The sequence below is a fragment of the Peromyscus maniculatus genome, chromosome 1, assembly GCF_049852395.1.
Source record: "Peromyscus maniculatus bairdii isolate BWxNUB_F1_BW_parent chromosome 1, HU_Pman_BW_mat_3.1, whole genome shotgun sequence".
Taxonomy (NCBI): Eukaryota; Metazoa; Chordata; class Mammalia; order Rodentia; family Cricetidae; genus Peromyscus; species Peromyscus maniculatus.
Window position 1 is genome coordinate 113,253,919 of NC_134852.1, and position 16,006 is coordinate 113,269,924.

At 39.9% G+C, this 16,006-nt stretch overlaps 1 protein-coding gene across 21 annotated transcripts in view; it reads right to left on the reverse strand.

Annotated features, from left to right (window-relative positions):
* The window catches only part of Nup98 (nucleoporin 98 and 96 precursor), a 107,460-nt gene that overhangs the window by 19,081 nt on the left and 72,373 nt on the right, over positions 1-16,006 (reverse strand). For 12 of the 21 annotated variants that reach the window (XM_076548931.1, XM_076548959.1, XM_076548936.1 and 9 more), the window contains 6 exons: positions 15,461-15,638; positions 13,811-13,975; positions 8,177-8,239; positions 5,264-5,446; positions 4,375-4,528; positions 1,605-2,034 (listed from right to left, as the gene is read on the reverse strand). In XM_076548931.1, coding sequence (XP_076405046.1) covers positions 1,605-2,034; positions 4,375-4,528; positions 5,264-5,446; positions 8,177-8,239; positions 13,811-13,975; positions 15,461-15,638 — 1,173 coding nt within the window. Of the gene's footprint in view, positions 1-1,600; positions 2,035-4,374; positions 4,529-5,263; positions 5,447-8,176; positions 8,240-13,810; positions 13,976-15,460; positions 15,639-16,006 lie in introns of those variants that run through there. The other 9 variants (XM_076549026.1, XM_076548977.1, XM_015986825.3 and 6 more) reach the window with 2 other exon arrangements.

Genomic DNA, 16,006 nt, shown 5'->3' on the forward strand with positions numbered 1-16,006 from the left:
AGAGGCAGAAGATGCCTGTAGAAGCCAGGAGTAGGTGTCAGATAACCTGAGAGTTACAGTGAAAGCTGCCCAATGTGGGTGCTGGGAAGCAAACCTGGGCCCTCCGAAGAAGAGTAGGAAATGCTCTTGGCTACTCAGCCAGCTTTCCAGCCTCAGCTTCTTAAATTTTTTGGTTTTTTGAGACAGGGTTTCTCTGTGTAGCTTTGCGCCTTTCTTGGATCTTACTCTGTTTCCCAGGCTGGCCTTGAACTCACAGAGATCCGCCTGGCTCTGCCTCCCAGTGATGGGATTAAAGGTGTGTACTACCACCACCCGGCTTTCTTAAATCTTAAAAGGACTAATGAGATGGATTGAAATATTAAGAACTGTTTATATAAATATGTATAAACTCTAATTTCTAATGACCAATACTGATGTTTATAAAATAATGCATAAATGATACAATGTAGAGTAGACCAATGAATTGTAATGCTACAGCACAGCTCAAGGTACAACTGTGGATGGGAGTCAGTAGTTACTGGTTTCATCACTTACTTGTGGTGACAATACAAAACCCAAAGGCCAAAGCTGTATGAGGAATACCTAGTTTGCAAATACTTAGATGTCAAAAGTTATGAAGCCAAGCTTATACTTTTTGAGACAGGTCTCACATAGCCTTCGAACTTGATATGTAGCCAAGAAAGACTATGACCGCTCGAGTGACTAGATTATAGGTGTATACCACCACACATGGCCAGATTCTAAAATTACTCCTTTGTTTCTGTTGTAAATTGAAGTTCTAGAGAATGAAGCCAGGGCATGCTAGGAAAGTGCTGTTCCACTATTCCACTGGACTATATCCTAGCAATTGAATTTCTAAGATAGGTTCTTCTTAGATTCTTGCTATACAGCTCAGTCTGGCCTCCAACTTGTGATCTCTTCTGCATGAGATTACAGGTATGTGCCTCCAAGCCTAGAAATGCTCTACATTGAGATGAGCATGAAGTCAGATATTAATAATCTCCAAGATATTATAATACCATAATCTAGGGGCAATTACTAAATTTAGAATGGACTGTGAGGTTCAAGACACTGATGATTTATTTATTTATTATGTATACAGCATGTATGACTGCAGGCCAGAAGAGGGCATCAGATGTCGTTACAGATGGTTGTGAGCCACCATGTGGTTGCTGGGAATTGAACTCAGGACCTCTGGAAGAGCAGTCAGTGCTCTTAACCTCTGAGCCATCTCTCCAGCCTGACACTGATGATTTTTATTTTTCCAAAAATCAACTTCAAAAATAAGTAATCATATTCATTTAATCCATAGTAAATGTACACAAGCTTGTTATGTATTATAAAAAACACCTAAGAAAATTGTACGTATTTTGTGTAAACTCAATACATTCTGTATGGTAAATACCAGAAGACTTAATTGCAGGGACTACATAGGAATGTGTATAATACTGGCGTACAAATTACACGAAAGACTTATACGTGGGCTAAGAAATTTATATAGAAAGATCGCAAAGTAGCATGCTGACCTTGGGTTTTGCTGATAACAGAACAGCCCCCAATTTCAATGTTGTCATTCCCCAAAAGCATCAGGAAATATAACTCACGATTTAACAGCTACTGGATTGGGTAGGAATCCATAGTCCATCGAATCGGCAACCTGCTGACTTTCCAGTTCATGGGAACCATGTAGTTGTTCTCCACTGTTAGCAAGAATCCAGTTGGGGCCCCAACCAACCCGAAAGGAACGTCCCATGAATAGGGCCATGTCCATCAAAAGTTTCCCCTTGCCATATGTAACAGACTTTTCAAGAGGGACTAGGCCTGGTTGCCTACGTATTCCCACTGTTTTCAGCTGAACCTCAGGAGCTGGGCTGGGCACTGTGAACACAGTGGCCAGTGGCAGAGGTACAGACCAGGGGGAAGTGGATGGGACATTCATTAGAGATGATGTTTTAGGAGTGCGAGATTCTTGCACAGAGGCACTTGGTGAAAGAAAAGCTCCACTTGCAAATTTTGATTGCAGCAACCCACCAACTGAAACAAGGAAGAAAAGACTCTAAACAACAGTTTATTTCTTCAGTAATAACAAAGATCACTAAGGGTGAAGATATTCAGTCAGATTTTACAACCGTTACTTTTGTTTATGTTTTCTGGAGACATAGTCATTATGCAGCTTATGTCCAAGAACTGACAAGGTAGATCAGGCTGGCCTCACCACCATACCTGGCTACAATATAGCTCTGGTTGTTTTGGAACTCACTACGTAGACCAAGCTGTTCTTGAACTCAGAGATCCTACTGCCTCTGCCTCACTAGTACTAAGATTAAAGTGTGCCACTGTCTGGCTTACAATAATTACTTTAAAAAAATAGGTTTTATTTTAAATTATGTATATGTGTGTAGGTGTGTCAACATGACTGTAGCTGCATGTGGATGCCACATGTCCAATCCCTTTGGAACCAGAGTTACAGGTGGTTGTGAGCTGCCTGTGTATGCTGGGAATCAAACGAGTCCCCTGTAAGAGCAGTACAAGCTCTCTACCACTGAGCCACTACTCCAGCCCATAATAATTACCTTTTCAGGCATGAAATCAAAGCAAGAACTTTAATGGTTTAATAAAGAAAAAACAGCCAGGTGTGGTGGTGCATGCCTTCAATGCCTGCAGAGGCGGGCATATTTCTGTGAGTTCAATGCCAGCCTGGTCTACAAAGCAAGTTCTGGGACAACTAGAGCTGTTACAGAGAAACCCTATGTTGAAAAACCAAAACAACAACAAAGAAACAAAAACAACAAAGAAAACAAAAAAATCCCTTGAAGATTACAATGTTAATAACAGTATTAAAAATAAAAGATGTGTACACTTTGCTTTTCAGTAGCTTTAATTAGTAAGCATTATCATTACCACTCACATTTTAAAAGTGAGGAAACTGGGCTGGGAGGTGGTGGCACATCCCTTTAATCCCAGCACTCAAGAGGCAGAGGTACGTGATCTCTGAAAGTTCGAGACCAGACTGGTCTACAGAGAGTTCCAGGACAGCCAGGGCAGTTACACAGAGAAACGCTGTATTGAAAAAACCAAAGGGTGAGGAAACTAGACTCAGCAAAGTAACTTTTTTTTTTTTTTGTTTTGTTTTGTTTTTCGAGACAGGGTTTCTCTGTGTAGTTTTGGTTCCTGTCCTGGATCTCACTCTGTAGACCAGGCTGGCCTCAAACTCTCCTCAAACTCAAATTGGCTCTGCCTCCTGAGTGCTGGGATTAAAGGCGTGTGCCACTGCCTCCCGGCCAAAGTAACCTTTCTAATATACAAAGCTATCAGTAGCAAGACTGGGTGAAAGCCTGGGTAAAACTCAAGGGTCATATCCTTATTGAAAAACAAATGTGCAGGGCTGAAGAGATGGCTCAGTGGTTAAGAGCACTGACTGCTCTTTCAGAGGACCCAAGTTCAATTCCCAGTACCCACATGGCAGCTCACAACTGTCTGTAATTCCAGTTCCAGAGGACCCAATATCCATGGCAAAACACCAACGTACATAAAATAAAAATAAATTAAAAAATTAAAAGAACAAAAACAAATGTGCAATAGGATTATTTTAAAAATGACAGATCCAACTGGAGATAATTATATACACTGAATTACATCAGTCTCAGATATACAAATGTTGCATGTTTTCTCTTATTTATAGGTCTTAGATGTTATAGATACCTCATATTATTTATGTACTGATGACATGAAAGAAAAACTGTCTGGGGATCAAAGCTGACCAGTGAAAGCAGGGGACAGGTGCTTAAAAACTTGCCACTGTCTGCACTTTTTCTGTTTTGTTTTAAAACGTTATTTACCTTGTGTGTGCATGTAGGTGGCATGCATGTACCATGGTGAGCATATGGAGGGCTTCCCTTCCACCATGTGAATTCCAGCGATCAAGCTCAGGTCATCACGCTTGGTGGCAAGCACTTTTATATACTAAGCTACTTCACTGACCCATCTACGTTTTTTAAAAGAAATTATTTAATGCGTATGTGTGAGTGCCTAAATATGCACCATGTGTGTGCCTGTTGGCTAGGAAGCCCAGAAGAGGGTGTCAGATCCTTTGAAACCAGACACAGAGGGTTATAAGCCACCACGTGGGTTCTGAGAACTGAATTGGGGGTCCTCTCCAAGAACAAGTGCTCTTAACTGTTGAACCATCTCTTCAGCTCCTTGAGTCTTGCTGTGTTACTCTGATTAACCTCAAACTCATAGCAATCTCCCATGTCTATTGTTATTCATATGGCTTTTAGTAGTTGTGCTAGGGAAATCCATTCAGGTTAAAAGATGTGAGAAATAGGATCTAACTCAACAGTTTCTTGAAAAACAGCGTATTTTATACTGTACCTATTGAGCGGGATTTTGCTGAGTGGGAGGCTGAAATGGGGAGTCTAGGAGAACAGATTTCTTGAACAGTATCTCCTTTGGAGGGGAAGTGACTGAAGCGTTGATCCATGGCATCTACATCTTCTTCATCAACAAGCAATGATGCTTTCATGATCTAAAAAAGTCAGTATCTATAGAATGACTATTTCCCACAAATTAAAGACCATAAAAGAAGAATGCAGTTTATATGAGCCAAACAAAACAAAACAAAAAGCTGTTTCTTTAAAGCCTGTGTCCAGAACAAGTACAGCATTTTTGTGACCACCACATCACTACACTACATGTGCCCAAAGGACTGGAGTCCTGCACTCTTTGCTTTGTATTTACCTGTTCCACCAGGTCCTGGCACACAGTGGTCCCTATTATTTGCTGAATAAATGATTTTAAAGTCAAGCATAAGACAAAAGCTAAATACATTAAAAAAAAAAAAAAAAGCTGCAGCTAGAGGAAGAGAGAAATTCAGCATGCATTGACCATGTTTCTGAAGTGTCTACGTCTGAAATCCCAACACTACACTGTAGACAAAGTTATGGTATTTAATAGGACTTAATGTTGGCAGTTGATAAATCTGTCGTCTAAAGTCAAAGTAGTAAAGTGACAAAACTTGGCTGAGAAAACATATCTTTTGATTTTATGCAGTAAAAACAGAAATCACCTTCTCATCCTCAATATAAAGCTTCCTTACTGAATGGGAAAATGAGGCCTGTGACATTGGCCTATTTCCTTTTCCAGGAGATATTGAACTCTCAACAGTCTTAAGTGAATAATCAAAGAAGAGATATGATGTTATACAAGAGATTAAATATTAAGTTTGGCTTTCTGCCATAGTAAGGATGTGCCAGAACTTCACCTGTAAGACATGTGGATTAATTCCCAGTGAAGATGCAATGTGTGTTGAAGCAGACACAGGCTCCTGATCTTCAGGCACACTCTCTTCTAACACAGAATCCAAAACTGGCTCCTGGGTGATATCTACCATGTCACTGTCCAGTTCCACAACCCTCCCTAACTGCTCCACTTCTGGGCTCTGGCTCTGCAGACAGCAAAAACAAGAGAAGCAACATTAAAATAAGCCAAACAGATTCATGGTAGATCAGATAAACTTTACTCATAGTATGATCTAGAAATATTCTGCATGTTCCAAGAGATAAAAGCTAAGAGGGATTTAACATTAATTGTCTCTGTTAAGTATCTGGGACACAAATGGCTTATGGACTATCCTTTTGGAATTATCATAAGGCAGGGTCTACGATCTAAGTCAACGCCCAAACAGTGGTCTTCAGAGGCAAAGATTATATTGTACCTTCCTTTGTTAGCAACCATAATTTCCTGATTTAGAGTGTCACCTTGCCCTCCCAATGACTTGGAGTTGGAGGTAATTGGGAAGAGAAAAGAGGCACAATTGTTAAGCATAGGCACTCTCCCAAATTATACTTAGTCCACAAATAATTCCATTTTTTTTTTTTTTTTGTATTTAATGTGTTTGCTTGCTTGCATGTATGTACAAGCATCCTTGTGTGCTTGGTGCTAGAAAAGGCTAGAAGACGCTTTAGATGCACTGGCACTGGAGTTATAAATGGCTAGGAGCCACCATGTGAGTGCTGGGATCCAAATCTGGGTCTCTTCAGCCCCAAACTTTACATTTCTTGTTTTGTTTTATTTGTTTCTCAAGACAGAGTCTCTCTGTATACCCTGTATAATAACAGTATTAAGGACATTTCCAATCAGAGAATAATCTTTTTATGTTTTAAAGAATCAAAAATTACATTTACGGGGCTGGAGATGGCTCAATGGTTAAGAACACTGGCTGCTCTTCCAGAGGATCTGGGTTCAATTCCCAGCAACCACATGACAGCTCACAACTGTCTGTAACTCCGATTCCAGAGGATCTGAAACCCTCACACAGACAAGCAGGCAAAATACCAATCAGTGTTCATAAAATAAAAAGAAATTGTTTTCAAAAAGTTACATTTACATTATAAAGCATTTTAAAGATAAATAATGGCAAAATAATTAACGATGAGCTAGGGAGATGGCTCAGTCAGTACTGTGCGAGGACCTGAGTTTAGATCCCTAACACCAATATAAGAAGTCAGTGGCTGTGGGGCACAAGCACAAGGCTCTATGAAGCTTGCTGGCAAGCTAGCCAAGCCAAATGGTGAACACCAGGTTCAGTTAGAAACCTTGTCTCAAGATGTAAAGTGAAGAGTGAGAGGAAGACACCCATCACCAACCCTCGGTGGTCTCTATACATACCTGTACACGTGTACCACACACATGCATACACACACACCACACATACAAGATAGCTTATGGTAAAAGGTTAATGCTTATAAAATGGAAGTGCACTATAAATTAACTAGTTTAAAACATATTTGTATCGTATGTCCTAAACACACACAGAACCTAGTACAGTGTTAACAAGTGACTGCAACAATGTATGGAACATTTTCAAGACAAAAGATACTATTAAATATTTCTCTTACCAAGCTATAACTTACATATATGATGGCTGCACAATGTTTGGCTGATTTTTTTTTCATGAGTGGCCTTTTTTATGTTACATTTTAAATGAATGCTGTTATATAGTAAGTCTTTTTTTTTAAGACAAGGGTTTCAATGTCACTTAAGTTTTGCAGGGGCTGGAGAGATGGCTCAGTGGTTAGAATACTGGCTGATCTTACAGGGGACTCAGGTTTGATTCCTAGCACCCACATGGCAGCTAACACTGGTCTGTAACTACAGTTCCCAAGGGATCCAATGCCCTCTTCTGGCCTCTGAAGGTAATGCACACAAGGAGTACAGACACAGGCAAAACACCTAGAAATAAAAACATTTACATTTTTGTACCTTTATTAATTTATTTTGGAGACAATGTCTTACTATGTAGGCCAGGCTGGCCTTGAACACACATCCTGCTGTCTCAGGCTCCCCAGTGCCGAGGCATTACAGTTATATGTCACCACACTTGGCTAACAAAAGTTTTATGGACAAAAATACCCACCGTTAACCAACATTCTCAATTTCTTCTTTAACTGGACATTTACTATAGCTATTCCTCTATATGCATTCCTTTAACAATTATCCTTACTCAAAGAATGAGTGGTACCCACCCCATGAACAATTATAAAAAAACTGCATTAAGGTACAAGGTGTATTGCCACTGAAAGTGCAGACATTATCCAGAGACTGCTTTAACAAAACCAGGTAATGTCCCCAAAGCTCCTGTTCAAGGACACAGAAGGAAGGGCTCGACAACAGGCACTGCCAAACGACTTCCATGCTTTAAACCCGCGGGGACGGGAGCTCAGTGGTGAAGCAGTGGGTCCAGTGAAAACAATCCTGGAATGATGCTCCCATGCTAATAATTATGGGAAAACTGTCACCCCGTAAATTCCCTTTTCTTTAGACAGGGTCTCACTACGTAGTCCTAACTGCCCCGAAACTCACTATGTAGACCAGACTAGCCTCAAACTCAGAGATTCACTCACCCGCGTCCCAAGTGCTAGGACTAAAGGTTTGGGGTACCACACCTGGCAACTACAACGCATTTGGGGAGCGATGGTACTGGGAATGAAAGCAAGAACCTTGTGCATGCTGTAAGCACATGCTAAGGTGAGCTACACACTCAGCCAGAGTTCCCTTTCAACAAACATTACGATACTCCCCATCCTATCAGAAGGATACCATATGGTTTTGGCTTCCATAGTACCTGCTACTTCCTATTATTTAATATCATGTACCAAAATTTATTATTTCTTACATGTTTGATCTGCCAGGCAGTGAAGGCTTGAAAACAGGAATTATGGTAGATTGTTTTCTGTATCTAGTAACAAGCACATCAGCTAATTAAGTTCCACATTCAATGAACCCATGCTTTGTGCTTTCTATCTAATAGAGTATCTGGCACACAACAAAAAAAGCAACTTACCATAAAAGGACAAGGGTTGAGGACAGCTGGGTGAAGATGGAGGAAGAATGGTACCAACTTACTATACTGCTTAACACAGGGATAACCATGCACCAAGAAACCCTTACCCACAGCACTTGTAGGCAAAGTGGGAGGATTCTATAAAACACCAGATTAGAGACAAGGGGATCCAGGACACACTGACGAAAGAGTGCTGAAGATCGACGTTTTCTGTGTTCCACCTTCCCACACAGCCATTAAAGGTAGATGACATTGCCTGGTGAATGGACAAGCAGGAAGGGAAATACCATACGGCTGAGAAACAGCAACGTTCTGGGAATCCCCGTGCATGGACTTTAGTAGAATATACCTAAGAAATTTCAATAAACTACCCTAAAATAAATCTTTTAAGAAATCCTGGCCATGTGGTGGTAGTGCACGACTTTAATCCCAGCATTCGGGAGGCAGAGGCAAGAGGACCTCTGACTTCTAAAAACCCTGTCTTAGATAACAGGTTTTCAATTGTGAACCCTATCCTCGGTATTTCAGATTATCATTTTATAGATAATTTCTATATGTAATATTTATAATGCACTGTTCTTGTATTTAGGAGGAAGCCAAACATCTTGTCTTCAAGAGATTACACTTAGGAAAAAGAAGTTAAGATGATACCTAGTCAACTTTTCCCAGTAAATATCTTTCCTTCCCACAGATCTCAGGAGTTGTTTCTCCCCACTCTTCCTCAGCTTACAGCATTTTTTATCATTCTGACTTCTGAAAACTAACTTTGAAGAAGTGTCTAGTCTGCTACGATTTCTCTTTCTCTCTTTTTTTCAAGACAGGGTTTCTCTCTGTAGCCTTGGCTGTCCTGGAACTCGCTCTGTAGATAGATCAGGCTGGCATCAAATCACAGAGATCTGCCTGCCTCTGTCTCCAGAGCACTAGGATTAAAGGCATGCACCCAGCAACCGGCAAGAAAGGTTAATTTTCACACTCAAAAGAACCTTCTACATTTAATCAACATGGTCAGGACTTGAAATACATACTTTCTTAATTCCAAGGGAAAAGTAAAATAACTCAGGTGTTCTTAAATGTAAAAAATAAATAAATAAATGACCAACCCAAGATCAGATTTTAATATAGTTAATATTATCCCTTCAGCCAATTAATTTGGTCCAATATGACTACTATTGTTGTCCACCTCCAATAAAACTTGTCTTCTAACTGTAAAGAGTATTTTCATGTAAGTTTTGTTTGAAAACTACCTGCCAATAATACTGTGTTCTCTTCAAAAGAAGTTAACACAGTAGGGTCTCAAAGGCTTGTGTCTTTTATTTATACACTAAAAAAATTCTGCATGAGGAAATAAGTCTTAATTATATTAGCTTATATTTGATGTTTAGTAAGAAAATCAGTGCCAGGCAGTGGTGGTGCATGCCTTTAATTCCAGCACTTGGGAGGCAGAGGCAGGTGGATCTCTGTGAGCTCAAGGCCAGTCTGGTCTACGGAATGAGTTCCAGGACAAGCTTCAAAGTGACACAGAGAAACCTTGTCTAGGGAAAAAAAAAAAAAGGAAAAATCAACATGTCCATTAATATCTGAAAGAAAATTGTCAATACACACACACACACACACACACACACACACACACACACACACACACACACACACACTCACTCTTCCATGTTTAGAATAGTGTCCTTTTATTTCAAGTCACAGCATATACAAATCTTATATCCGAAATCCTGAATCCTGATACTTTTTTCTTGGAGTTGAGGGGAGTTTTAAAATTGGGATTGTAGAGATGGCTCAGCAGTTAAGAGCACTTGCTACTCTCTCAGGAGACCCAGATTTCCAGTATTCACATGGTGGCTCACAACCGTCCATAACACCAGTTCCAGGAAATCTGGTGCTTTCAGGTCTTGTACAGGCACAGGAATACAATAGATACACATATAGACATGCAGACAAAATATTCATACATATATTTTTTTAAACATTTCTTAGAATTTACTGACTGAACATGTTTCTGGGAAAGCTATCTTGACTTCTTGTTATTGAAGTCAGGTTCATTTCAATTATAAGGTTGGGGTAGAAGCTCCATTTATGTCTACCTGAGTGTCAAAGGTTTTCAGGTCTTTCTGTTTCAAAATCTGCCCATACATCTCCATCAGCTGAGGAGAATTATTGAAAATTAAGTACGTCTGAACCCCATGGGAGTGCCATGGAACTGACTGAAGTGATGGCTGATCTAAGAACCAATGTCAAGCTCTCCAGACTGTTAATCAGTCGTTTGGAAACTCGAATCTCAAATCAGGAGCTTGAAACTATTAACTACAGAAAACAACTTTCCCACAGCAGCTTTAATTTACCTTCAGGCAAGGATGATCTATCAACATTTTCTCTCACCTAAAAGTTACAGAAGATCATACAAAATGTATGTTCTGGTTGCTTTGTCATACCTGCTTTTTTAGGAGCAAAGGTAAGGTTTATAGACCCCCTGGAAACAGGGAGACTACTGGATAAAAAGCAGTGTTGTATAAATGTGACCCTTAAAATACAAACTTTCTTAAACAGCTCAAGAAACAACCTTCCATTTGTGCTATACTTGGAGGGTGGGAGTGGGGTTGAGGGAGTCCTCCATCAGACCTCAGGAGCACCTGATGGAAATCAGTCTCTCTGAGAAGAATGCAACAGTGTGATGTGTGACAATAGCAACTTTGACTCAAGAATGAAAAGAATGAATGTGCCATCTGTTCTCACTGCATTCAGATAGTTCAGGTAGTTTCCTGGGCCAAGTAAAGCAACTAATACTAATAATTAGCCAGTCCCTCAAATGTCACGAGAACAGGAAGGAGTGTTCCAGAGCCCCATGTTGCTAACACACTAAGAGCAAAGTCTTCATAATGCTTAATGTAAACAAAACATCTTTTTTTCTCTCCTCCCTGCTCACTCACTGCCCATCAATTTCTCTCCCCCACAGTACCCCTGCTCACTGTATTCTATTTGCCCAATCTGAGCCCTTACCAGCCCTGTCTTGGCTAGAACTCATCCTGAGACAGCTTTTGCTCTCAGTTTTGTGATGAGGCTTGCCTACTACACTGTCATTTCAGGAATTTAGATTTTTTTCCCCTAGTGTTTGATTCTGGTGATTAAAGCTGACTACTAAATGCCAGTATTACATAAATTTGTTCTGTTTAACTTCAGATGAAGCTTTTTTCCTGTCATATCTTTAATACCTTACATAATATGTTTATCAGCAGGAAGTAAAAAAACAAAACAAAAAAAAACCAAACAAAACGCTATTTGATTCTGTTTTTTGAAAAGATTGCAAAAAAAAAAAAATATGGGATAGGAGTCACACAGACACAAAAAAGATAGATAAATAAAAAATAACCATGTTTTCCCAGGCAGAGGCAGGCAGATCTCTGAGTTTACAAAGTGAGTTTCAGGACAGCCAGGGCTACACAGAGAAACCCTGTCTTAAAATAACGGGAAAAAAAGGGAAGAAAAAAACAAAAAACAAAAACTAACCAACCAACCAGACAAACAAAAGAACCATGTTCACTTACAGATTTCTCGAGAATGTCTTACCAGGTTGATCAGGCTGGCCTCAAACTCAGAGATCTGCCTTCCTCTGGCTCCTAAGTCATTTACAGATTTATTAGGAGAGGTTTTTAATGGGATATTTTAAAAAGCACAAAGATTATAAAAGTCAGCCAGAAATGGATGGAACTAGAAAAAAATCATCCTGAGTGAGGTAACCCAAACCCAGAAAGACAGTCATGGTATGTAATCACTCATAAGAGGATTCTAGATATAAAATAAAGAACAATCAGACCACAACCCATAGAACCATGGAGGCTATATATATAGCATGGAGGTCCCTAGGACGACTGTGGTTTATAATAAATTTCGGTTTTACTCAACTATTGAAAAAAAAAAAAATAGCCGAATGAATGGAAACATATGAACTATGAACCAAAGGCTGAGGGGCCCCCAGCTGGATCAGGCCCTCTGAATAGGTATGACAGTTGATTGGCTTGATCAGTTTGGGAGGCAACTAGGCAGTGGGACCAAGTCCTGTGCTCATTGCATGAGTTGGCTGTTTGAAACCTGGAGCTTATGCAGGGACACTTGGCTCAGTCTGGGAGGAAGGGACTGGACCTGCCTGGACTGAGTCTACCAGGTTGATCGCAGTCTTCAGGGGAGGCTTTGCCCTGGAGGAGGTGGGAATGGGGGGTGGGCTGGGGGGTAAGGGGAGGGGGTGGGAGGGGGGAAAATAGGGGAACCCGTGGGTGTTATGTAGAACTGAATGGTATTGTAAAATTAAATAAATAAATAAATAAAATAAAGGAATAGTAAAACGCTAAAAAAAAAAAAAAAAAAAGTCAGCCAGGCATTGGTGGCGCATGCCTTTAATTCTAGCACTCTTAGGAAGCCAAAGCAGGCAGATCTCTAGGAGTTCGACAGAGCTAGTTCCAGGACCAGCCTGGGCTACACAGAGAAACCCTGTCTCGAAAAACCAAAAACAACAAACAAAGAAAAAATCCTTAAAAGTCAACAGTTTCAACTTTCATGTTTATCATACCCTCCCCTTCCACTCTATACACATAAATGTGAACACACACAATATTCTCCAGAAAGTGCCTCCCCAGAAATTATTTAATAAATCATAAAAAAAAAAAATCACACATTTGAGCAGCTGAAAGAATTGTAGCATGGAAAATCCCAAAAGTCCTGCTTGTAGCAGCTGAGAGGTAGAGGGTGTTTTACAAAGTCCCATAAACAACTCTTCTTGGAGGGAGTATGTCAGTAAGTTAAAAATATTTCTATAACTTGATTGAGTATAAATAACATCCAAATGAAAGTAAATCTCTTTACCAGTAGGCATTCAATTAATTTATAAACCTTTCCCTGTAAGGACAAAAAGTTTATACTGGTTTAACAATACTGAAAAAGGATATGATACAAATATTTGTAATAAACAACACAGTCCCTATTTTCTACACACTAAATAATTTACTTGCTTTTTAAAATTATCTATTTTCATAGAGATTATTAAAATACAGTATCATGGGTTTAATTGAAGTATAAGCCAACAACTTGAGAAAATGGAATTTAAAACTCTTATAGAAAGCTAATCGGACTTTTAAAAAGCAATGGAGGTAAAGATCAAGATCAGACTGCACATCATGAAGTCAATACAAGTAGGATTGAATTTACATCAACCCTACACAAGCAAAATGCTACCTCAAAAAAATTACAAGTCCAAATGAGAAAAATTGAGAATTACAATCTGTAGAAGAATGATCGAAACAGCAAGAGAATTCTTTAACTGCTGAGTAAACACTAGCAGCCCGTACCACCTCAGCCTCCCTTGTACGTGTCAGGTCCCAGGGTTGTGCAGCTGAGCAGCTGAGCAGCTGAGGGACTGCTCTGCCTTCTTTATCACTGTTCCATTCACATTCACTGTCCTTTCTCTACCTGAGGTGGAGCTGCAGGTTTGCCATTAAGAGCCATCTGGAAAGTGGCTGCCTGGCCTGCAGGGGGCAAAGGGGCAGTCTTCAACTTCTTTGAAGTAGTTTTGGGTGGGTGTTCCTCCTCCTCTTCATCAGAATCCTGAAGGCCATATTTAGAAAAATGGGAGACCTAAGAAGAAAAGAAACCCAGCAAAGTTAATTTTTAACAGTGCTTTCTTCCATAATATCTACCTTTGAAAAAAGACAAAAGGAGAGGTATTAAAACAGTTAAAGCAGGAGCTGGAGAGCGAGCTCAGCAATTTGAAAGTACTAGTTGGTCTTCCAGAGGACCCACATGTCAGCTCCTAAGTGTCTGTAAAACTCTAGCTCCAGGGGACCCAATACCCTGCTCTGCTTCCAAAGGCACAATACATAGAAATAAATAAATATATATAAATTTTAAATAATTAAAGTAAAGCAAAATATTAATCAGTGTGTTACTTTTCTATGATTTTGACAGCTTTCAGTGCACATAATAGTGGCTCAAAATTAAATTAATATATGCTATATAATATATATTACAATGAGCCAGGTGTGGTGGTGTGCACCTTTAATCTTAGCACTTCGGAGGCAGAGGCAAGTGGATCTACTTGAGGTTTGAGGCCAGCCTGGTCTACAGAGCCAGTTCCAGGACAGTCAGGGTTACACAGAAAAACCCTGACTTGAAAAACCAAAACCAAAGGAAACCAAACAAAACACTAAGATTTAAAATGCAATCATCCATGGTTCTGACATTTACTACTTAATTGTTCTCTACCTACACAAGGGCTTTCAACCAGCTAAATCATCCAACCAGCCTGTAAGAAGAAACCATTGGGTAAGATTATCTAGAACAAGGAACAGCCAACCTCTCCACTTTCAAAAGTGTTTAGAAGTAAAAATGACAAGGTCAGTGAGATGGATGGATGGATGGCTCAGAAGGTAAAGGTACCTATTGCCAAGTCTGACAATCTGATTTTGATCCCTGGGACATTGGTATAGGTACAGAGAATAGACTCCAATAGGTTGTCTACTGACATGTGCTTGTACACTGTGACATCTTCTGTAACCCCCGCCCCTACCACACACACAAGAATTGTTGCATTTATCAGAGCTAAAAAGATGGCTCAGTTGGTAGAGTGTTCACCATGTAATCTTGAGTACCTGAGTCCAGCAGATCCTCCCCCTACCCTAACAAAAAGAAGCTAGGCATAGCCACCATAACTACAATCCCAGCACTGCAGAGGCACTTGGGCCTTGGTGCTGGCCAGCCAGTCTTCCAGGATTAGAGACCTTCAGGTTCAGTTGTTACTTCAGGTTCTGTTGATATTTCAAACAAAATGATGAATTGGGTATAGTGGCTTATGCCTTTAATTCTAGCATTAAGATAGAAGCAGACAGATCTCTGTGAGTTCAAGGACAGTACCTACAAACCCAGCTGCAGGTCAGCCAGGGATACACAGTGAAACCGTCTCACAAAAATAAAACATAAGGTAAAGAGCAACAGAGGAAGACATCTGACATTGATACATATACTCACAAAGTGTTTTTGAAGACCTACTTTACAAAGAGACAAAGATTTCTTATGAATTCATTTCATGAGGGCAAAAGTTGGAACTGGGCTAAGTAACTATACCTTAAACACCCAAGAACCAGTTTCAGGTCGGTACTCCTTGAATTGGGCTCCCTGCTTCCTTGAGACTGCTTCCAATCTCCCCTCATAGTTGATATCAGCAAGTCGATCTGGGCTCTTTATTAAACACCGGGATGTTTTATCTGTTGGCCAAACTCCATCCAATGTAACTTCAGCCTTTCTGTGAAGTGTAAACAGGCAAAATAGAAACGATTTATACTTACAAATGGAAATGTAACCACTATGGAAGCCTGAGGCTTTCCCGAAAAGACAAATAATAGAACTACAATGAATGTGACCCAGTTATACCACTCCTGGTCATATATATACTTGAAGAACCATAGGCACACAAAAACCAAGATGTGATACCAGCCTAGATATCTATCATTGATGAATGGATAAAAGAAGTGGTATATACACAAAACAGATGTTTTTCCCCAGATAAAGAAAAAAACATAGTGAGACCCACTATGAGATACAACTAACACCACTATAAATAGCAAAGATAGGTCTGAGACTGGATATGGAGGTTCCTGCCTTTAAGTCCAG